Source organism: Paralichthys olivaceus, chromosome 3 (assembly GCF_024713975.1).
Source record: "Paralichthys olivaceus isolate ysfri-2021 chromosome 3, ASM2471397v2, whole genome shotgun sequence".
NCBI lineage: Eukaryota > Metazoa > Chordata > Actinopteri > Pleuronectiformes > Paralichthyidae > Paralichthys > Paralichthys olivaceus.
This window is the reverse complement of record NC_091095.1, coordinates 18200861-18225171: the sequence shown is the minus strand read 5'-3', so window position 1 is coordinate 18225171 and position 24311 is coordinate 18200861. Positions and strand designations below refer to the sequence as shown.

The following is a 24311-nucleotide window of genomic DNA, read 5'->3' as shown; positions in this document are numbered from 1 at the left end:
GGGACAAAAAGTCCCCATATCTTTAATTTCTAAAGTTTAAAGTGCAGACATGTTTTAAGATTAGGTTAAGGTTTAGGTTAAGATAAGGTTAGTGTTAAGGTTGGGGTAAGGGCTTAGGGTTTGGGAAGTTGTCCTCTGAAGTCATGGAGTGTGTGTGTGTGTGTTTGTGTGTGTGTGTGTGTGTGTGTGTGTGTGTGTGTGTGTGTGTGTGTGTGTGTGTTTAAATTAAATCATAGCGGGCCTATTATAAGAGGAAATCAATCACACGTTCAAAATTACAAACTACATAACAAGAAAACTACATGTTTAACATCTTAAACTTTAATATAAAAACAAGCAGAACTTAACGCATAAAAACATTTAATTCCCATCACTACTTAATTTACACTAAAAATAGCACTTATTTAGAATACAAATCTATTATTACTGGCAACATTAAAGATATTCAAAGTTGTTCAAAAATAAAGGAAAAGAAAAATAATGTTTTAAGTTTACAGAATGCACCATCTGCCATCTAGTGGCGTATAGCTTTTTATTACTGAATAGGTTGTACTAGAAAGAAATGAATCAACATTACATGCAAATGTTCCGTTTAAGGAAAAAGCTCCATGACCTTCTCACTGTTTTTGCCTCCATTTACCGTTGGCATATGTCCTGTTGGTCCCCGGGGTCCAGAAGTTTTCAGAGGACGGATGTTTCTTCAGGCTGTTCACAGGCTGACGAGGCCGAGGCGACGGCTGCTTGTTGGGCACAGGATGAGTGTTGGCATAGATTTGATCTTCTGCTGGATTAAACAGTAAAAGCACCATGAACATAGGACGAGTTCCAGGAGCTGGGTTGCAAGTAAATGTATTAATCAAATATGCCGTATACCATGTTAAATTTCATTTTGTTTCATCGTGATGTTTTCTGTTTGACTAAGATTCTGCTTCTTGACTTAGTTCCTTTGAACAAGGTCAAATACCCTCCCAAAACTGGTTTCCTGTTTAGGTCCCATGTGATGGAATACTGTATCACGGCCAACTCACCAGTCGGCCTTACGTGGAATTTCACTGAAACAGGCAAGAAGACTGATGAGGAGAGTAAGTTTGACCTTTTAAAGTTGAAACAAACCGATTTATTTCCATCAAAAAACCTGGTATGTGAAGAACAATGTTCTTAAGTCAAATAACCTATAATTTTCTGGGTCACTAGTTTTATATTGTTTCTTTTTAAAATAGGCACTGTCATGTAAAGAGTTTGGATTTAATAATCTACTGTCACAACATCTAGTTGCTTGTGTATTAATAAATATTCATTTTTTATACTGGAGCAAATTTCAAGTACAATGACATATAATATTCAGGCCCAACATCTGTCATGTCTGAAATCCATCAGAAAATATGTATTTATATTATTGAATAAATTAAAACTTAAAAGTTTGTCCAGTCACTTAATTATCAGATATCACGGTTGTCCATAGTCTCTGCCAGCCAAACTCTTATATGTTATTTATTAACTTCCTGGCCTGACAGACTTTCTCTTCTTCTGCCAAACCACAGATGTAATCTTTGTATCTATACACAGATCCATTTTAGTCATCTGTGGTGTAAATGTCTTTGAGACATAATGGCCGATGGGTTGCTGGAATCTAACCGTTAACATGTCCAATGGTAGTAGGTGTCATTTAACACTCTTAGTGTTGGAAAAGTGAGATGCAACTTTAAGGGCTTTGGACAAAAGAAGCTCACATTTAAAAAGCAAATCATTCAGCAAAACTCTACATCTAAATTAATTTTATATGTCAGTTATAGATTTAATCTATGAGATATATATTATATAATTTTTCTTTATCACACTACAGTGTGGGTAGATTTTTCGATTAGGTAGATTACTTCTGCAAGTAGCTGATATTCTCAGTACTGGTCCAACCAAATCTTAGATATGCAGCTCCTGCACTGAGGTCTGTCTGCAAAGGCGCCCCTCGTCTTGTTTCGGGTCTTTGTGCATTTTTGCTAAAACCACACAGGAGATGACAGACAGTCAGAGCTGTCCTACATCTGAAGATGAAATGTTAAGATCCCCATAGCTGTGCTATTAACCTGAACATCCTTGGTTACTTTGCCTCCAGAGCTTGTGCAGATGTAAACACTTGCTATCATATGAGCAGTGCTCACTCTCTCTTCTGTTCTAACAGTCAGAAATACATGAATTTAAATATAAAATGTACAGTGTATAGAATTTTGTGATATCTAGTGTTGAAGTTTCATGTTGTAGCTGAACACCCCTCACCTCACCCTCTCCTTCCAAACTTGAAAAAGAAACTGTGGTAGCCTTTAATTGTTATAAAAACTCAAAAGGTGTTTAGTTTGTCCAGTCTGGACTAATGTAATAAACATGGCAGCCTCCGTAGAGAGGGTCCCCTCAATGTAAATATAAAGTATTCAAAAATAAAAGGCCTTTTCTGGGGTAAAGAATCCTACAATTCATTCAATTTAGATAAAATAAACTAGTGAAAGCATCATGAAAATTATTCTACATTAAATTTCTGCCAATAGATCCCTTTCACCTAAATCTTACACAATAGTTTTTTCTTGTTAAATTCAATTTAATTGCAGTGAACCAGATCTTAAAGCAGCTTTGAACTGATTGGGTCTTGCAAAGTTTTCCGTGATATTATTTGTCTCATGTTGTACTTTTTTCGCACAATGTCTTCCATCACAGTCCTACAGCTTCTCTTGTCCACAGAACACATCTACAATCCACAGTTGATGTTTGCCGTTGTGTCATTATATGTCCAAATAACTGTCCGAGCTTTCGAACTGAAAAGGAAGAGGTGTACCTCTGCGTCTGTGGCATCTCCTTCTCATCATTGCACATATGACCAGCAGGATGATCAGGATGAAAGTCGATATCCCCAACAGGATCCACATCCACCAGTCAATGGGTGTAGGGTCGTCTGATCACAGGATGTGTTGAAAGAAGAAGTGCAAAAAATAATCCTCCATTAGACGGATGGACAACTGAAGTTAAAACCTGAGAATCAACACTTTCTAACAACCAAAATAGTCTTAACCCCTTAAACAGCCAATTTGAAAAGTAAGGGTCGCCAAAATGTCTTTACTTTTCCAAAATGTTCCTCCGTAAGGTATAAGCTCAAAATTGTCCTTACATAGATAATATAGATAAGTACAAGTACAAGTACAAGTACAAGTACACACACACACACACAGCTTGCTTACTAGTCACTAGTGACGGGTACACTGTAGCCTCCATTAAGCTCTTCACTGTCACAGAGGAAACAAAATAATACTTCAACAAACATTGCTTAAATAATAGTGAGTCAGAGTAATCACATTATTATGAATACATTCATGATATCATGTTTTGTCATAACAGGCTATATAGCAAGACGTTAAGTAGCATTTCTAAGAAGCACATAAATATATAAAATGGTTTATTTTCCTCTACATTACAGTTGCAAGCAGGTAAAACTGTTTTTCTAATGTGTCCGCTGTGGAGACCAAAAATATCAAATAGATTTAGGAGAAGTTATTGTGACAACATTGACAAACACAGTACATTTATGCACTTAAAATGTCTTTACACCTGCTTACAACCACAGTGTATTGTGCCATAAACCATTTATTTAATGTTTGCATACTGCACATACTTACCAATAACTACTTGTGTTTCCTTGCTCTTATTAGAGCTAATTTTGGGAATATCCACCATGATTTCACAAAAGTACCGTCCACTGTTGTTGCGGGTAACATCTGATAAAATTAGGTTTCGCCATTCATCCGAGGAGTTCCGAGAAAATGTCCCCTCAGAAATGTTTATTGACTTGTTGTTTGCAGATTCAGAAGAAATAAAGGACCACCGCACTCGAAACCTCTGATCCTCATCCGTCAGCCCCAAACAGCAGTGCAGAGTCAGGGAGGAACCAAAAGGAACGTCCACTTTCTGTTTTTTATCCAGATTCACATATACTTTACCTGAGACCACCATGACTGCCACTGTGATAGATAGATAGATAGATAGATAGATAGATAGATAGATAGATAGATAGATAGATAGATCAGTATTATAATAATATATAATGTTCAGTAACACTAATTAAAAACAGGAAGATGTTTCCGTAACTCTACACATGTGAAATTCCAGTCTGTTCTTTCATTATTGCAATAGTCTCTTTAGAAACAGTCTATATGGTCTCACCTGTGAGCAGCACCAAAGTCGACTGTTTCAGCCACTTTTCCATCTTATCGCAAGAGATGTGTTTCTCTTCTCACAAGCTAATCCTATCTGTGTCGCCTGACTGTCTTCACTTCTCTCAGAACTTGTTTCTCTGAAAGTGTGTGTAGGTGGGATAAGGTTGAGACAGGAAGTGAAAAGCAATAGGCTGAAGTGGAGGTGGCCCTGCTTGCTTGCCTTTTCTGTGAGGGCTTCAATTCTTGTTATGACATATTGTCTTAATTTAAAGACATCAGAGGGGCCTACTGCTATGCCATTGCTAAAAATGTACATCCTGCACACTTCTGCACACTTCTGCACAGTGGTTTCAAATGAGATACAGACTTATGTGTTGACTTGCTGAACATTGTCAAATAATAAAAAAGACAAGCATGGAGCACAGTGACAATATGAGGGGGATTGTGAAACCCCTGTGGGTTTTGGTTTGGGTTTTGGAGTAGTAGAAGTAGAACCTGGCTTCCTGTGACAAGACACAACTATGGTTGTTATAACATAATGATCTTCAGTCACAACCTACTAACTAACAACTCAAGAGACATCGGGGGTGAGAGACAAAGAATTATAGTTTCATGCAGGATGAGATGATAAGAGCTTTGAAAACACAATGACCTCTGAGTTTCTGACATTTCACATTTCACAGTATTAAAAAACAGTTCCACTAATTTACAATGATATCTGACACAAATGTTCATTAAGTCAAATAAAGTACCAATATAATAATAAGTAACTGTGAATTGTTTGTTCATGATAGTCATATGATAGTGAACAGTGAAGATGAAAAAACAGCTGACTTTACAGGTGGTGTATTTCCTATGAATCCTCAACCTCGTGATCTTGAAAGTGGGTACTGTCTGGGATGAAAGAAATGGAATTAAATCTTTGTTTGGTTGGTTGTATGACTGTAGTTTACATAGATTTGACTGAAATGTAACGTATCAATATGGCACCTTCACTTGTTTTGGAATGTTTTATGTGCAAATGGTTTTGGCTCATTATTTTCAAAATTACGGCTTTGTCGTTTTGTTTTTGTAATAGGCTAGAAGCATATGAATAAAAATTCTATGTAGCTAATGACAAAGGTTGGTGATTTTAACAACCACAGAAGTTAAGGAAGTTAAGTTTAGTGAAAAATTAAAGTGAATGAAGTGAGTTGTTGAAAATGTTTAAGTCTGTTTACAATAATAAACTAAATAGTATTTTTCTCTTATTTTTGATTGAATTTTGTGTGTTTGTGTTTTTTTCCCCATACTATTGCACTTTAACATATAGTATTTCCATTTGTACTGTTTACATGTATATTGCATACATTTTATTAAATTTTTCACTGTTAATGTTCAATTTGCACTGCTCAGTTTTGCACAATCCTCACCTTATTCACCTCATTCGCCTTGTTTTTGCCTAACTTTTAAACATGTTTCATATTCTTATTGTATTTTATGTAAATATTGTATTTTCATGTAAATTTTGGTCGGCTGGTATTCAAGAAAGGACAGCACAAGAATTTCAATTCCAGGGGAATGTGTGTTCTCATGTGTATTTGACAATAAAAATCTTTGAATCTTTGAATTTGAACGTTATTTATTAATTAAGTATTTACTCATTCATTCATTTATTCATTGACCTGACAAAATGAAAGCCCTTCTGTGTGGTATTTATTTTCTGCCAATTTGCATCCATCATTAGCTTATTCTGCAATTTAACCAAAAACTCATTGAAGGTCCAGTGTGTAAGATTTAGGGGAAAGGGGTCTATTGGAAGAAATTGAACATAAAATAATCAGATTGATGATTCCACTTGTTTGAAATCATTTAAATTGTGCAAATTGTTGTAGAAAGGGCCTTTCATATTTCAACACTTTATATTTACATCAGGAGTGGGTCCTCTCTACGGAGGCCACCATGTTTTTTTTACAGTCGTCCAAACTGGACAAACTAAAACACCTTTTTAGTTTTTATATATCATGTTTGGAAGGGGCGGGCGAGGTGAGGGGTATTCCAATGCAACATTCAACTTCACCACTAGATATCACTAAATTCTACACGCTGAAGCTTTAATTGTGACATCAATTAAGTAATGACTGTCAGGCGATCTCTCCGACAGTACCTGAAAGCAGCATCGCTTCGCCACACAAACGCCATTACCCAGAATCCTCCTCTGCCGCATGCGCTCTAGGCACTACGGCCCAGAGGCGTTGGTGGTTGGTGTCCGTCCGAGAGATGCGTCTCTCCCCGGCAGCATCAGCACCAGCTCCGCCGCGCGAATAAACCGAGGGAACCGGCGCACAGAGGAGGAGCAGCGGTGGCGTTTGCGGCTCCAGCGGCGCCGGAGCATCGGGGTGGCGAGATGGGCGACCAGAAGGTGAGCCGGAGCCCGAGGAACAGGTGTCTGTGATGGGGGGAGAAGCAGCCTGTTTCAGGGCGTAGTGTTACAAAGGAAGCGGGGGGGAGACGCTGCAGAAACCCGGGGAGTTTGTGGACGTGGGAGCAGCTCGTGTTTCACCGCCGTGTCGTTTACATTGCTACGACTCTGTGCGGGGGAAGGTTTATCATGTCCGCGCCCTCGACGACTTTGTTATCGGTGTGTCGGTGCAGCAGCGGCGGCGGACCGGACAGGACCGGGGGCCTCGGTGCGGGTCCTCTCGCATCAATAAACATTACACAGTTCTCCCGTATGAATGAGATGTTTCACTGTGACTCAGCAGCGTGAGAGTGGATGTGATCAGTGATGTAATATATCAGAGGTGTAGTTCGGTTAATAATCCATCTAGTCCTCTTGCAGTGGGCTGTTCAGTCCAGTGGAGCCGCATTATTGAATTATGGATGCACATCCTTCCGCCCGTGAAGTGTCCTCCCTGTGCTCAGAAGCTAGTCCCCTCTGATCCCATCTGAAGAACACATGTGATCATGTGCATAAAGGAGATCAGAGCCCAAAGCTGCTCGTGTCCTTTATGATCAGCTGCACCTCAGCTCATCTGGTTCAGTGTGGGAGACAAACCTGGAGCCATTCAATCCTCTGTGCTGCAGGATCTGAGGCGACCGATGGAGATGTTTAACTGTGCACGCTTTGCTTTAAAGCTCTGAAAGGATTTGATTCAACAGAATATCAAATGTACAAATGGGATTTTTGTATCTTTCCTTCAGGAATCTCTGTGTAAGATCACCCACACGCTGGCCATGAAGAATGAGGAGATTTCAAACTTCATTTGCACGCTCAAACAGAGCCTCGACAACTTGGAGGTACGAAGTCACACAAAACCTTGATCCATTTAATTCACAGTTTGGCAGCTGTCCTCTGTCCATGTGTTCATCCAGCTTTCAGGTGAAACGGCTACTTCCCATTTTTACTTAATTTATTTTCTTCTGACACCAGGCGAACTCCAATCGGGTGCAGGACGACCTGCAGTCAGAGTTCACCGCCCTCCACTCAGTCCTGGACCAGATGAAGGAAACCATGCTGACACGCATCAAACAGGAGAAAGCCAGTCGCACCTACGAACTACAGGTATTCACTGCTGTATCTGTTTTTACAATTACTATGAATGTTTGTAAGATGCAGTTATTTTGAACAACCTGAAAAACATCTGGAATTTACTCAAGCTGCGCTTTATTTTTCCTTCTTTTTCTCTTATCATACATATCTGAACATATCATGAGAACCCAATGAATCATGTGCTTTAGTGTCTGACTGAAAACCCAAAATGCGGTTTTAAAGCAATAACTTAAAATCAGGCTGTTGTGGCGGAACATGTCACCAACCTTACTGCAGAATCAAACATAACATAATTTTACACCAGGGTTTTCTGCAGGGTCTTATGACGTTCTAAACTCAATAATCTGAATCTAAGGCCTTAAAAATCTTAAATATTGTAAAAAAAATAACAAGCACTATGTTGTGAGTATTTTAGGTAGGCTTTAATTATGTCAGTTTTTATTTAACTCTACTTCCATCACTCTTTAGACTTTTTTTTATGAGAAATGTTTTGGCGCCATACTCGATTTGTAATGTCTCTGTGTAGTAGATCTTTCTCAATGATGCAAATACGAATTAAGGCAGTGGACATAATACTGAAAATAAATTTTAAAAAAATTGTAAAATAGTTTAAAGAGAGTTCATGTCATTTCTGGAATTGTTGATTTTAGAACTTAATCACCAAAGGGCTGATTTTTGTCAGTATTCTGAATGACTATAAAACTGTTTCAAGTCATCTTCTGTGAAATAAGCTGTTTTATATGTTATTGTCATATTTAAATATTCTCACAGTCTTGATCTCTGCAGACTCAGGACAAAGCCATGACTCTCAAATGATGCCGCTAACACCAAAGCCTGTGCAGGGAGCATAATAGTCCCATTATTCTGCAGAGAAACGGCTGTGAGTTTGCAGATGTTTGACTCTGTGACGTGATATTTTGCCTAGAGTCAGCTGAGCGCCTGCTCCAAAGCCCTGGAGAGTTCGGAGGAGCTGCTGGAGCTGGCCAATCAGACACTGTGCTCCTCTGAAGCGGACGGTTTCACTCAGGTAACTGAGCGATGCTCTGCTGCTGTGGTGCTGCTGCACTGTTCCCCTGCTCCCTGAATGTTTTAATGATTGACCATGAACCCAAGTGTCCGTATATATGATTGAATTCATGCTTCTTCTGATGTCATGTTATCTTAACACCTGCACATTTTTTGTGTAAAATGAAAACATGATGGGCTACAACTCAGATTTGTCTTTGCTCCGTATCTCTTCTCTCTCTTTCATTTTCCCTCTGCTTCTCCTCTCCAGGCGGCCAAAGACATTAAGGATAGGTATAGTACTCAGCCATCCCTTGCTTCCCTTTTGTCATAGCCTCCTGTAACCAATGAGCTATCTCATCATCTAGCATGCAACCGTTCAAACGTGTAGCCACCACATCCATTCTGTAGACAATAAGCACCATGGACAAGCTTTCTTTTGTCTCGGTTTCCCACTGTCCTCTAAAGTCTGTACCATCCGCTGTCAGTCCCTCCCTGGATAAATTCTCCCTCTCTAGTTCTGCTTCCTAACGCCCGGGCCACAGTGCATAAGTGAGCGGTGTGTGTGCGGAGTCTTGCTTTTCATTTTGGCACCCATGTTATCGGATAAGAGTGGCCACACTGCCCACATGAGACATGTCTAATCTGTGCTGCTCTTCAAGAGAATCGGGGGTCACGCCAATTTTCTCCACGTGTCATGCGCGCGGTTCACAGCAAAATGAAATTCATGAAAATGAAAATGATCTTTCACCACAGTTTCAATGTCTACGTATTGAATATTTCTCAGACATACATTTTTGCATCACTTCCTGTACAAAGTAAAAACTGTAAAGCACTATTGACATTTACTTTTTTTGTTGTGGCTTTTGTTTTTTCTTCATACTGTGGAGTCCTGACATTTAGTAGAGTACATTGACCCACTTTCATTTAAGCAAATAGTAGTTGTACCAGAAATGTCACGTAGCAGCTGCAGACGCGCTATTTGTGTGAACAACAGCAGATAAGCAACACAGCCGACACGCGCTGCACTTGCACCCAGTGTGACCTGGGCGGAGGAGTTGACCAAGATGATGAGGCCAGTGGTAGTAACAGAAGTGTAGCTAGTGGCCTTTTCTTAGTGAGCTGTACTAGAATCACCTATTTGTTTTCCCTTCTCTGATGTAGTTGAATAATGCACCATGCTCGTCTCCACCCCGTGTGTTTGTGTCTTTCTGTGCGTCTCTTTGTCTGCAGCGTGACAATGGCTCCGGCCTTTCGCCTCTCCCTGAAGGCTAAAGCCAGTGACATCATGAGTCATCTGATGGTGGATTTCAGCCAGGAGAGGGAGATGTTGCAGGGTCTCAAGTTTCTGCCAGGTCTGCTCCACATTTATCACAAAGTGAACTTTTGTAGACAGCATGTTGTAAATAAAGCTGCTTTCAGACATGCACTGAAATCTGGAGGGGCTGCATGTGAGAACACAAATGTCCAAGTCAGTTGCTCTGGACATTTTCTGGAACTTTTCCTGCAAGGCCAGAGTAAAATTTCCGGATAATGTCCCAGTAAGCCCATGTAAACAATATGTCTTATCCTGCATGCTCTACCCAGACGCCCTTGCTTGATATTTTTCTGTTCTCTGACCCAGACGATCTCCTTTCTGGAAAAGAGTTCATGTCTGAAAAGGTGTCTAAGTAGATTTACATCAGTGTTGTACTTGTTCTTTATTTATGAAATACCATGTATTTCCATCTCATGCTACTTTATACTTTAAGCTACAGCATTTCAAAAGGAAATATTTTTTGATCCATTACAGTTAATTGATTGCTGCAAATACTAGGCAGATTTTTATACAGTGGTATAATGTGATTGATGATAGTCAATTGATGATGATCAATCTTTGCACCTTAGACTTATAAATATATACACTACTTATAATTCAAGATACAGAGAATTTTTTACTTTAAATCTAGTTATATAATACATGAACAAGAAAATCTGGTCATTTTACAGTATTTTTACTCTTGATACTTTACTTTTAGCTGGAACTACTTTACTTTTACTGTAGTCTATGGAGTAGGTTGTGATATTTGAAAGTTAAAGAGGAGTCAATAAATGCAGGTAAAATCTCTAGTATTAAATCAGTACTATTATTCACAGTGTGTCAGTCTGGTACTTGTTTTACTTTCATGTTATATTAGCTGTCAGAATAGAAACCATCTCACAGACAGCTGGTGAGACTGACTTTTACATTTTCCACTTAAACGTAATTATCGGTATTTTACTGTATATACTTATGAGTCAAATCACATGTAAGGCTTCGCTCAGAGCAATGAAACCACACGCCAGAGATTGGTTGACAGATCTATGACACTTGTTAACCTCTTTCGAGAGCTCGTGTGGTTTTACAGCTCATGTATTTACTGAAGGTATCGAGCTCATTGCAAGCAGCTGAAAAGCTCAGCTAAAACTGCTCTATGCCGATGAGGAAAGTTAAAGCTTGAAGAGCCAGATTCTTTCTTTTCAGAAGCTGTTAAAGCCCCACAGAGTCCCACTGGGGACATTAGCGGAAGAAATATTATTAAATTGATAAGTTAATAGAGTGATAGTTTATCTGTGGCCACTAGATGCAAATCTATTCACCGACAATACCAGGTATACTGAACTGCAGATGCTTCTTGGATGGATCTTATTAACACGTGGCACACAATAATATCTTTTCCACCAATGTCACTATGGGGAACCATAGAGACCAAATGAAAGGAAGAGTTACAATTAAACCTACATTTGTACATTGTCCCTCGTAACAGAAATGGTGTTTCTACTCTTCCACATTCAGTTCCTGCCACTCCAGAGATCCAGGTGTCAGAGTGCCAGGTGTGTGACAACACAGTGACTGTAGCATGGACCTTACAGGAGCCTGACAGTAAGATAGACCACTACATACTGGAACATCGACGGACGAACCACGAGGGTCCACCACGCATCAGAGAGGACTACCCCTGGATGGTGGTGGAGGGGATACGAGAGTTGGAGCACACACTGACGGGTACGAGCAAACTGTGAAGAGACCTTTGGCATTTGTTGTTTGAACTCTGAAGAAGCCGATTCATAAATTATAGTCTTGTTTTTCATTATTCTCAGGTCTGCGCTTTGACACCAGGTACATGACATTCAGAGTGAGAGCGTGTAACAAAGCCGTGGCAGGAGAGTTCTCTGAGCCAGTCACTCTAGAAACTCATGGTGAGAATACAGGGCATAAACAGCAGGTCACAACCATTTAAGACTTTTTAAAAGTTAATCAAAAGTTTGCCTCTTGCTTGGTTTCCAGCCTTCACCTTCAAGCTGGACTCTGGTTCGGCTCATCAGAACCTAAAGGTGGAGGACTTGAGTGTGGAGTGGGACAGCAGCGGAGGAAAGATCCAGGACATCCGCAAAGAGAAAAACCGAACCAACTCCCCCATGCATTCTCCAGCCAGGTTTGTATGGATGATGACTGCAAGGTCCTGAAACCGTGTCAATAATGTCATTATGAATAAATCACAGGAATATATATATCTTTGAGCCTCTACCCTCTGACTCGTCTATAATCAGGTCAGCTCTCATGTCTCCTAAAAGAGCACAGACGGCCCGTCCAGGCAGAGACAGGTTCACAGCAGAGTCCTACACAGTGCTCGGTAAGAATTATAATTTATTTTTTTTCAGTGCTCGAGGTTCAACTTCACCGAGTGGAGCAAAACATCTGAAATGTAAATTGTTGTGTAACTGTCAATCTACTTAATTTTGATACTGTACTTCCTGACCTGAGGTATCTGGGCTTTCGTGTCTTTACAGCTGACACCATGATCGACGCTGGCCAACAGTACTGGGAAGTGCGGTTTGACAAGGAGAGCAAAGCCTTTGCTGTCGGGGTGGCCCTGCGGACCCTCGGCCGATTTGACCAGTTGGGGAAAAGCAGCGCCTCCTGGTGCATCCATCTGAACAACTGGCTGCAGCAGAGTCTCACAGCCAAGCACAACAACAAGGCTCGAACCCTGGACTGTCCGATCCCAAGCAGTATAGGAGTCTACGTCAACTACGATGAAGGTGAGATAATCACATTCACACAGTTGGTGTTTGATTAGAGACAGAATCGTTGCTGGTCTGTTGAACTGTGGTGTTTCAGTGTTTTTTTCTCCATAGCAGAAATACTCACTGATGCTGAACAAAGAAAATACAGATTACAGATTTTTAGTTATAGCACTACATTTCAAAGCTGCTTAAAAATTCTGCAAGGCAGATGATTTATTTGTCTATGTTTTATTATTCTGTGTAGGATATTTTTTTATCACTGTAGCTAGAATATTGTTCAGCAACAGCTTTGACAACTGCAAAAAGGAAGTTTCAAAATGTTTTATTCATCTAGTAAAATAACAGATGAAGGTTAAAAGCATATTTTGTAAGGTTGACCAGGCAAAAAATACAAAACTTTAAAAAAAAGTCAGATTTTGATCAGGCAAATTAAAGCCCTACAAGGACCTTTTCATTTTAGCTGGTGCCTGAGTGGACAAAAGTGGTGATATTTCCACCTCTCCTGCTGTAAAAACCTCTACATTTGTTTTTGAAGGAGTGAAACAAGACACACAGCTGTTTGCAGGATGCAAAGCAATGAGATAGTGTATCTTTTTGTTGCTGTATGATTGTTGGCTTTGTGGGTAATCCACCCGAACACGGACATTGAGAATAGTTTATAGAAAAAGCCAATTTTCTCCCTGATTTTCTTATTTGCTATTGTAGGTCATAAAGAGGCAGCAATATTAAAATGAGAATGTTTCATAACCAGTTGAAAAACTCCTTTCATTTAATTTTAAGACATCACTCCAAGCCCTTTTATATAAACATTCAATAAAGTAAAATAAACAAATTAATTATTTGTAAAAGTAATTGACGGGTAGATCAACAATTAAAAAAAAATGTTCGTTGCTGTCCTACCTTTTTATTGAAGTACATGAGTGGGATTTGCTTTCTTTTTTCTCTCCAGGTGCTCTGTCTTTCTACAACGCCAAAACTAAGCAGCTGATGCACACCTTCAAAACCAAGTTCCCGCAGCCAGTTATACCTGCTTTCATGGTGAGAAATGTTGCTTTAGAAGCATCTGTGTCCTCAAAGTATCATCCTGTGACCTCTCTGTCACTTTGCTGCCCCCTGCAGGTGTGGAACGGCAGTTTCTCAGTAGTGACAGGCCTACAGGTTCCCAGCATGGTGCAAAGCGGTCAGAGGAAGAACAGTGGCACCAGCAGCTCCAACGCCAGCCTCACCTAGACCCATCAGCTCGGACAGCTCGATGCTACACCAGCTCGATCTGATCACTGTCACCCGCTGCAGAACATCATCTCATCATGACGCCTGTCAAAACCATATCATGGAAGAGTTACATCACTGGAGTGCGATGGTTGAGCCTGTTTCTCATGTCTGTGCATGACAACATGTGGTTTTGGGAACAAGTGAGTCATCGGCGCCGTCAGTGACATAATCCTTCATATTTGGGACTCTGGTTGTTGTGGTTGCTTGGGGCACATTAGGTGTAGTCATACTAGTTTGTCACTCTCTACACATTCAATTAGCACTGTCCCACTGCTGCTAGAGCAAAGATTTAGCGCTGGCCGCTGCCCTTCCTTTCTTCCTTCCTTCCTTCCTTCCTGTCTGTCTTTCCATCACCAAAACTATCAGTTGTACTGTCATGCAGCCAGCTGCAGGTGCAGGGTCCAGCCCTGTCCTGCCTGCTCTCTCCCTGTGCCTTCTTTGTCATTTCCAAACTGAATGGCCAGATCGGGTTATCTAATCCGTACATTCATGCTGATATTTCACTGCAAGACCTGGTCTCCCTATTTCAGTTTAAAACAACGTATTGTGTCAGTGTCAGTATAACCTTGTAGCTTAGTGGTAAATATCATCTATTGAATCTGCCTCTATGTAACCCAAATAACAAGCTGCTGTTAGACAGAGCTGCTCAGTAGAATGTAGTTCATCACTCAATCAGGATTTATTCAACTTTTCCAGCAACTAATAGATCTTGAGAAATGAACAACACACATTATAGGGATGTTGTAGTTGAATTCTTGCAATGGCATGAAGACTTATCAGTATTTACTACATTTCATTTTGTAGTCAGGACCCACAATCAGTGTAAGTTACTGGATCCTTCAGCCTTCTGCTCAGCTTCTCTTAGTTTTAAATGGGTCAGTGTTGAGCTTCATCTGACAGAGTTCGAGGGGGTTTTCCTCATGCTAATGTCTTAACTTGGAGTCAGAGCCGTCAGACACGGCTTCAGGAATTTGGAAATGACTGTACTGTATACATTATATTCACTTGACTTGCACCCTAATACTTGTATGTATAGTATGTATGTGTCTGTACCTAATAACACCACTAAATCTGCAGAGAGATCCAGCTTATGAGTCGTGGGTGTGTCTGTCGTCACACAATAACAAATAGCTTGCCAGTAGCTACAGCTAACTTACTCTGGTGTGAGGATAAGCAAGGTTTAGGATCCACCAGGGATAGAAATGAAAGTGGTGGCCTCTGGAAATTGTTTACTGATGTTTGAAGTCCTTATTTGTGCACTCTGAGTAGCGTCCACGTCATACAACACATGGTAAAAGTGTCACTTTGCCCTATTGCTCTTTGTTCCCCTGAATGCATCTCCTGAATAAGTGTAGCCTGCAATGTTTTAAGAAGCGTCCAGCTGAGATTTATGTTACCTTTATTTCACATGTGGACAAAATGTCACAGTTTATTGTAAATACTTTGAATTTTCCACTATAATGTATCAGCTATTGAGGTAATAAAGGAGTGAGATCACTTTGCTCATAGACTTCATCTTTTAAACGAGGAAAGTAAAGCATTAAAAAGAGGTGCAACAAAAAAGTAGAGCAGCTACAGGAGATTGGAAACAGCCTGATTATTTCCAACTTCTGCCTCGCACATTTTAAAATCACTTGTTCTGAAAATGAGTTTGATTTCACTGATGAACTATTCACTTACATAATGAACTGTAATGAGCAGCTCATCTCTTCCTTCACTCGTGGCTTATACAAAGAGACAGTCATTTCGAGAGAAACACTATGCATGTATTTACATATAAACATCACATGCCAACCAGACAGAACATCCTGTTCGTAGTTGTTTGAAAAAAATATGAAATTGCACATGATAATGGCACTTTTAAAGAAGTAACTAAAAAACAACACTGATAAGGAAAATAACGTGAAGATAATGTGACAGGTACATGCCTCTTTACAGTCCATTCATTTGCTAATGCTTGTTGGAAAAGGGTGAATCAATAAAGTGTAAATCTTCAGAGAGGCCTCTCTGCTGACAGGCAGCTAGCGAGAAGTAGGAAGAGGAGGAGCAGAACCTCGATGCACAAGAGGACGAAGTCATTCATGTGGAAACACCGTTTCTCTGTTCCCCCGTATCAGTTCGTCGTGCAGGGACAGACTGGGAGGTGGCTCCTTTTTCGTGTGAGTGAAGGCGTTCAGAGACTCCCACCAGGAAACTTCTCACACTTTGCCTTCTGCTCAAACTTGAGTTTCAGCTCTGATATCGCTACGAGAGAAAACCGAGCATTTCAGATGACGCGCTTTAATAGTCAATCAAATCAACCAAATTTTCATCTAAAAAAGATGTTTCTAATCTTACTTGTTGCAAAAGTTAAGGTATTAATACTTGTATGTATAATTTTCTGGCTTCATAGTGAGGTCACGATGATGTCATTCCTGTAATGTCACGATAATATTTCAATCTATACAAGCTTTAGGACGTGTCTATATGATGCAGAAATACCTACAATACAAATACATTGCATGACATCATTTTCTGACTTCATTGTGATTTCTTCATGATGTCACTTGCACAACGTGATGTGTTGGAGAATCATTTTATTATCAACATGAGCTTTAGAACTTTATTTTTTATTATTTTAACAGAGATAGCTTGGAAAATAATTTTTTCTGATTATGGTTAATCGGTCTGACCTTTGACCTATTAGCTGTAAAAGTTAATCATCTGCAGTTACCCCCCCAAGTAATATCCCCAGTAAGTTTGGTGAAAATCCTTTCATGCATTGTTGAGTCATTTTCTACACACACAGACATGGGCAAAAATAACACTCTGCTTGTCCTGCTGCTGGTGTGCAGTTTAAATATTATGAATTGAACCTACAGATGCATCTGTGTAAAGTTGGTAAATGTCTTCATGTGGACTCACTCTGTCCTAGAGGGTCTGTGTGGCTTCTCCCCCTCAGATCTCTTGTTGAGGAGGCTGAAGTATTCAGGGTCAATTTGCGAGGAGCAGGAACTGGTGGTTTGGGGTTGGAAAGTTTCGTTAGCTCTATGGGAAACAAAAACAAAACAACAGGATTCAAAATCAAGTGGGACTTCAGTCACGCGGCAGATAAATGGATTGTGAGATAGAGCAATAAGAAAAAGGGACATACCTGGCAGAGGGACAGCTGGCTGCTCTCTCACCTTCACTGTTTGAACAGAGACATACATAAGCGGCAGCCATGAAAAAAATGGAGTCATACTAGTTTGCAAGACAGAAAAATAAATAAAAGAGACTGACTGGCAGAGTTAAACTCACACTCAACTGGCGCTGGTGCTTGTTCAGGAGTCTGTACTTTTAAATAAACTGCAAAACAAAACATGTTATTATTAATAATTGATTATGATAGGGTGGATATCAAATCTAATATGGTAAACAACAAGTGCTGTCACAGTGAAATCACCTAACCCTAAACTATCAGGCTGCTCTGAAGTCAACTGGTTGTATGTGGTTTTTGAAAATGAGCATTTAGAGAAAAGCATATAAAGTAAAATACAGGATAACAAGATTTATAGTGCACATGCTGTGGCTCTAGGGATGGATATTTCTGTTTGTCGGTTGATCCACCATGTTGGTTCAACCACAACCACTACACAAATGCCACCTGTGGAGAAAGTCTCACACAGACTTCTCATTTGTTTGTCTGCTTGAATCAAGTCCAGAGCGGAACAAAAACTCTGGAGAGGTATTTGTTCCTGCTTGATTAACAAGAAAACATGAGTGATTGTGTGGCAATCGTACCTCTACGTGATAACTGGAATATTTATTTTAAGTACAACCACAAAGTGAATTAATCAAACAGAGAGGGTTTATAATGTAAAATAGAAGATTATACAACACTATTGTTAAAAGATTCCAAGGTGAACCCTTTTGTAGGGAAGGAATTTCCTCGTCTGTTAACCTGAACCACAGAAAACAGGTCTGACAAACAGTTGAGTGGCTGAGTGTGTGTTGGTGCTTGTGTTTTTTTGACAATGTATTATTTTTTATTATTTGTAGGTACTATGCGTATTATTCTTTTTAAGTTGACACAGTACCTGGTTTTGGTGGCAAAGTTGGCACCTTTAGCTTTGACAAAGCCTGCTGAACACTTTTTTCTCCATTTTCATTGTCAGACCGAATAAAAACTGTAAAAAAAAAAAAAAAAGAAAAGCCACAACTTAAATCTTTGGTGAATGGAGATAAGATAAGATAAGATAATCCTTTATTACTCAATGACATTGAGGAAATGTGCTGTGTTGCAGAAGCAAAGAGGACAGTCAAACATTTTATAATTAAGTGCAATATGAACACAAGGAAATATACAAATATAGATGGAATAGAAATAATATATAGGGTATATATACAGCAGGATGTATACAGTATAACCAGATTGCACATTAGTCATTGAATTGCACAGATAGGAATGAGTATTGCACAGTCAAGTGAACCTGAGTGAGTTTGTAGTTGTACATACAGATGTTTTTCTCATACTGTTCCTCGATGATGAGCGGAGACAGAGCTCGATCAGTTGTTTCCACCAAGTAGTTGATCACATCTCGCAGTGTGCCGCAGGGAACCTGCACAGGGAGCAGCTTTTTCTCAATAACATTCAGCACATGCAACAAAACGGCTCTGACCCTGGTATCACTACACAGATAAAGCGTCATTAACCACAACGTGTGTTCACGTTCTTGCCAACTTCATCAATGATTGAAAATGTTTCATTAGTAATTAGTGGTAAGAAGGAAAACTTGTTTGGAAACACCCTTCCACTGCACGTGCACACACACATAAACATGCATAACTTTATATCAGCAGAGAGTCATAAAAGTGACAGTGGCAGCAGCATCACATCTGCTGCATTCACACTGTTCTCTGTGAAGTATTGTCACATTGTATTTTCATTGCTCCACTGTTTTTGCCAATAATAATCCACTTCTTTGCCAGCAGGTCAAATATGCAGCGTTACTTAAGATCTATGATAAAGCCCTATAGAAAAATACAACTGGTTCATTTGTTACTTTACTTCCCTGTCAAATGTTTGGCATTGCTAAAGCTCATTTAGATAAGCAGATATAACATTACAAAAAGGCAACGTCAGGCTACTTTATTTTCCATTTTACTCAAGGGCAACTGTCAATATCAACTGCAACACTAACACTGCAGAGAGCAGAGGGGCGGTAGAAACACTTACAGGATTGTCCACATCAATAGAAAAGCCCCCTTCATGTTTAGGAGTCACACGGTAGTGACTGAATATAGCACTGAAGGAGAAAGAGTCAAAAAGTCAGTCAAAAAACAGAGGAAACAAATTAACAATTGAAAAGTTTACAAACTGTCTAGGTCTATGAATGACAAACTGCAGTGTGTGTGTGTGTGTGTGTGTGTGTGTGTGTGCGCGTGTGTGTGTGTGTGTGTGTGTGTGTGTGCGTGTACCCGTTATGGTCTTGTCTGGTGGTGATAGCGAAGGAGTTTCCGTCACTTCCAGGCCTCATGAGCAGGTTTCCTCTCTTGCACTCTTTCTCAAGCAGCAGCTCTGCCTCCAGACGAGACACGCTGTGGTAACAACTGCAGAGATGAGACGAAAGGAAAAACATCACTCATCTAAAACTGAGATCAATAAAAAGCGGTTCACAAGAACTCCCAGGCAGATTGTACGTATGTGAAGTAAGTGTGAATTAAAACCTACATACGATCTAAGGTATATATGTACTCGCAGTCTGTAGATTTATTTTTGATGCTCAAACATGAATAAAAACTGAATTCACAAAGAGCAATCAAAGATTTAAAACACCTTCATTTAAGATTTTTTACTTTTACTTTTTCTATGAGTTTGATTCATTGAGGTTGACTCTACATTCCCTGATTAATTCAAGTCATGTATTGATTCATTGAATATTTGGAAAAACCACAGGAAAAACCTCACACATTTTCATGAGAATGCAAATAAGAGTTTAAGTGAATTATTAATGTTTTACCAGTATGCTTACATTATATATTTTGTCATTTTAACTTTATATGTACCTTTTGTATGTTTTGTAGTAAGTAAGTTACAGAATTTAGGAGAGGCACATTGGAAGGAAATCAAATATTGTCAGACCCATAAAGACCTTTTCAATTTCACAATTCTCTCTTCAGATATTAATTTAATCATGTTTTAATCCTGGTATCAGCTCTTTAAAATGGCTATTATATTAGAAAATCACCACTAACATCAGCTCATGGAGTCTGTGTACTCACGGTGGTAACTCTACTTCGAGGTTGATGTAGTAATTGGAGGTGACCTCAGGTGGAGCGACACATTTTAATCTCTCCTTCTCCTTCTCCACTGCCTCCTGCAGCATGTGGAACTGACCTGGTAGCAGGTTGAGGGAGGAGGGCACTGACAGCTGCAGGGAAACACACAGTTTGTCTCTTGTTAGTCATGTGATACAAATGCACCCAACTATCTTAAGTCTCATCCAACCCAACTTCAACCATTTAAACATGATTGAAGATGAGAAAATGTTCATTAAATGTTATGCATCACAGACCTGAGACACAGAGAGGATATAGCCCTTCCACAACTCACGAGCCTCTGTATTCGGAGCCTGTAGAGACATTAACAAACTGTGAATAAACAGGAAATAAAATAAAAGTGATGAACAGGATATTTCCTTAATGTTCCCTCACAGTGAATTTGATATTTCCATCTGGCAACATGAGGATGAGTCTGGCTGCGTCCAGGTTACGATCCTGGCTGCTGTCGTCTTTTACTGAGATCGTTCCACTGAGATTCAGTTTCTCTATGTACTGATGAAACACACACACAAGGGTTGGCTCAATATAGAATTTTCTAGTGAAAAAACCATAATCCTGTTATTCATTGATTAACCCAAATAACTTACATCAGCGTCTCTCTTGTCATTGAAGAAGTAAAGCATGTTTCCACACAGGCAGGTCCACAGGTTCCGGGACGTCTGCACAAACACACATTGAAACATACTGAGTAAAAAAATAACACATCAGACACAGAAAAATATCGAAACGGACATTGGTCAGCTGATAAATATTGGCAGATATCAGCCTCTCAAAAACATATTGGTGTTTATGTTTGCAGGAAGGAGACAATATGAAAACATACATTTTACAGAGTAAGCAATCATGAAAAGATATGCATTTATGTTTACATTTTACATTGAAATTATTATTTCCTAATTTAATGGCTTTATATTTGATTGTATTTGTGTTTACCTACATTTATTTATAATAAAATGTATGGTTTAACTGTAAAATAGCCAGCATCAATTACACCTCTTTGTCATGACAATCTGATAAGTACATCTTAGAAATAATTGCCAAATGTTTGGACACTGAATCTGTTCTTGGATTTGACTTGATGAGTCAAGAGTTTGTCACCACATTTAATGCTTCATCCTGAGTTGCTAATAACTGTATCACTGGATTAATTTGTGGGAGTGTAAGTGTGAATTTGGCATGAATCATAATTAAAGATCACCATTGTCTGTCTCAGGGCACAATGCCGCCAGCGCTGTGTGGTACAAGTAATCCAACAACTTTCCAGTCCAGTATTTATTACTGTAAGTTTGCACAGAGGATGGTCCCAATTTAGTCACAAACAAATCCCCTGATGTAACTGAGCTGCCCTGCTTTCATTAAGTATACACACCTAAAGTGTAAATTTGGATAAATCCTTCCCCCCTGTAATTTCATGAGCTTTCATCTGAAAGTGTAGAGTGTCTTATCAGTGATGACAGCAGAACAACCCAGAGGATTTCTTATTTGTAAAGCCTGCCTTGCCAGTTTGTTTCTTTACTTTTCTGTCAGGTTCAAGCTCACTCAAATCCTCATGGCACAGAGGGGTCAAAAAAGCAGTCAGACCAGTCAGAGACGCGGAAACGTTGCTCATAGTCTGCAGAAGACAAAGTCCACATAACTTACAAGAAACTACATAATGACAGGCTGCTACGCCCAGAGAAAACAACACTTCACCGGCATTTAGCAAGGACTGTTCACGGTGTAGACCACTGCACTGGTTCAGTGGTTAGTAACTATTAAAAATGTCTTACACTGTTACTGTACAGTATTGTAATGTTGAGATTGAGAACAAGCTGGTGTGGGTGAATGAAAGAGTAAAACTACTCCGATAAAGTCAACATGAGGGCAGGCAGGCACGCGCGCACACACACACACACAGTCTGTCAACAGGTGATGAATGGCTCTGACATATAAAAAGTATGAAAGTTGACAGAAGTGTTAAGCACTTCCCTGGCAACTATACTGCACATTGTTGGGATACCCAGCTTTCATACTTTTCTTTGTCTCATATGAAGATATACAAAGCATCAGGTTTTTTTTTATGTTGAATGAATAAAACAAACAATCTGAAGACATCACATGTCAAAATCAAAAAAGATAGATGGATTAGAAAAATCTGATACATGCAGACCTTACGGTCATTAAACCACACTATCTTTGACAAAACACTTCAGTCTACATTTCAGGATCAACATACAATCTTTAGGCTTAAAAGTAACTTAGTAAGTTTTGAATTTTTCAGTTATTTTCATCGCTGCATCATCCGTCACTTTAACTATTATGCGACAATGTAAATAATTGTAAAAAATTGCTAGAAGCAGACTTAATAATCGACATTAAGCCATACAAACATTAATAAAAAAGCTTTACAACAAAAAAAAATACAGAAAATAGACACAAAGTTATATGTGAAATAATTTAAAAATCAACAATAACAATAAGTGTCTGTTCACAATCCATTCAGCTGTTGCATGCTACATTCAAAGACAACCTGTGCTGACTCTCCTGCAGTTGACAATAACATATCTCTGAGAAGTTACCTTGTCTTTGAACGACCTCTTCTCCAGGTAACCCTCATAGTAAGTGGGCAGCTGGCCTCTCTGTCGCCCTGCTCTCCTGGCCATGTCAAGGTGCTCGCTATAAAACAACCTGTTTGGTAGATTCTTCCATGAACACCTCAGCAGGTTCTGCTTCACTGAAGTTTCCTTGAGAGGGAAGAGGTTATGTGCCTGCTGCTGCTTTGACAGCCCGAATGCTGATTGGCCAGTGTGTGAAGTGGGTGGATGTTATTTGAAATTTCCACAGGTGAGTGTACCTGTGACGTGAAGGATGGAAATAACCTGTCTGTTTAGGCCTCACTGAAACTAAGGATGGTGTAGAGCGTCTCTGATCTTTTTCTTACTTTATAGTTTTATAATCATTAAGACTGAACTCAAACTGACTAGAGAAACTTGTGTTTAATTTAGACCGACTCTCAAGTCTTCATTTGGATTGGTTTTTAAATGTAGAGCCCAGCAGAGATGCTATAAATACTGTAGTATTTCTAGGAGGTAATTGTTTTCAACAAAAAGGTAAAAAAGGAGTGTAACTTTGTACTTATTGCTATTGCAAATAATAAAAAAAAGAACCCGAGCAGTGAAAATAAATGTTCAGAATATAAAAAGAAAACACTAATTTTATCAAGCTTATACAAAACCTGATTTCATTTTATATCATTTGATTATACAGAACCTGAGTTCATTTTATATAATTAGATTATATAGCACCTGAGTCTGTTTAATTAGCTTTTATAGCTACACAGTCCATTTTACATTATTTACTTATATAGCACATTAGTCTATTTTATATTATTAGCTCACATGAGTCCATTTTTTTTAGCTTTTATAGTGACTGAGACTATTAACATAATTAGCTTATATTCCTACTGAGACTATTTTACATCATTAGCTAATATAGCTACTGGGTGTATTTTATATTACAAGCTTATATAGCTACTGGGTCTGTTCTATATTATTATCATATTATTATAGCTACATTATTACCTTATACAGTGACTAAGTCTGTCAACAAAAGCCTTTGAGTAATTAATTTGCAGCAAGGTATTTTTATCTGGTAAAAGTATAATATCACATCATACAAGGTGTGGTTGTGATTGTACTTGTGTTGTGATCTAAACTCAAAGGTGTTGTGGCTGAACAGTAAAGTTATAAATTAGATAAGCTTGTCATTTACTGTCAACCTTTATTCAGAATATTAGGGAAGGGTCAGATTTTATAACATCACGTGATAATGTCACTTCCTTGTTTCAGTGGGAAAACATCGGCTGCTTTATACAGCTGGAATGTCACAGGGCAGTGGTGGTGTACTGGATGCGAATGATAAAGAAAAGCAGAACATTACAGGATCATGGTCTAGATGCTAACTGCTGTATTTCATATTTT

The 24311-nt window shown here is 39.2% G+C and overlaps 3 protein-coding genes across 7 annotated transcripts; 1 reads left to right on the top strand and 2 right to left on the bottom strand.

Annotated features, from left to right (window-relative positions):
- Positions 1-299: 299 nt before the first annotated feature.
- LOC109625459 (uncharacterized) lies at positions 300-6472 on the bottom strand. 5 transcript variants are annotated; one of them, XM_020080681.2, is made up of 5 exons: positions 6340-6472; positions 3657-3998; positions 3222-3266; positions 2822-2938; positions 300-784 (listed from the first exon to the last, which is right to left on the bottom strand). In XM_020080681.2, the coding sequence occupies exons 1-5, from the start codon at positions 6350-6352 to the stop codon at positions 618-620; spliced, it is 684 nt and encodes a 227-aa protein (XP_019936240.2). In that variant the 5' UTR covers positions 6353-6472; the 3' UTR covers positions 300-617. The 5 variants fall into 5 exon arrangements, with proteins under 5 accessions (XP_019936240.2, XP_019936239.2, XP_069378409.1 ...); XM_020080680.2 differs by lacking the exon at positions 6340-6472 and adding an exon at positions 4201-4356; XM_069522308.1 differs by lacking the exon at positions 6340-6472 and adding an exon at positions 4201-4355 and having other exon boundaries at positions 300-781.
- On the top strand, positions 6461-15551 carry fsd1 (fibronectin type III and SPRY domain containing 1). The gene is made up of 13 exons (XM_020080676.2): positions 6461-6594; positions 7377-7472; positions 7606-7737; positions 8651-8752; positions 9002-9024; positions 9964-10085; positions 11546-11755; positions 11851-11949; positions 12038-12185; positions 12301-12383; positions 12541-12792; positions 13727-13815; positions 13897-15551. The coding sequence occupies exons 1-13, from the start codon at positions 6580-6582 to the stop codon at positions 14005-14007; spliced, it is 1482 nt and encodes a 493-aa protein (XP_019936235.1). The 5' UTR covers positions 6461-6579; the 3' UTR covers positions 14008-15551.
- Positions 15432-23113, bottom strand: LOC109625392 (signal-transducing adaptor protein 2-like). The gene is made up of 13 exons (XM_069522306.1): positions 22911-23113; positions 20940-21011; positions 20725-20844; positions 20586-20642; positions 20293-20441; positions 19489-19620; positions 19247-19316; positions 18527-18629; positions 18108-18197; positions 17329-17376; positions 17183-17218; positions 16954-17076; positions 15432-16293 (listed from the first exon to the last, which is right to left on the bottom strand). Exons 1-13 carry the CDS (start codon positions 22992-22994, stop codon positions 16223-16225), a joined length of 1155 nt encoding a protein of 384 aa, XP_069378407.1. The 5' UTR covers positions 22995-23113; the 3' UTR covers positions 15432-16222.
- Between the last annotated feature and the right edge of the window lie 1198 nt (positions 23114-24311).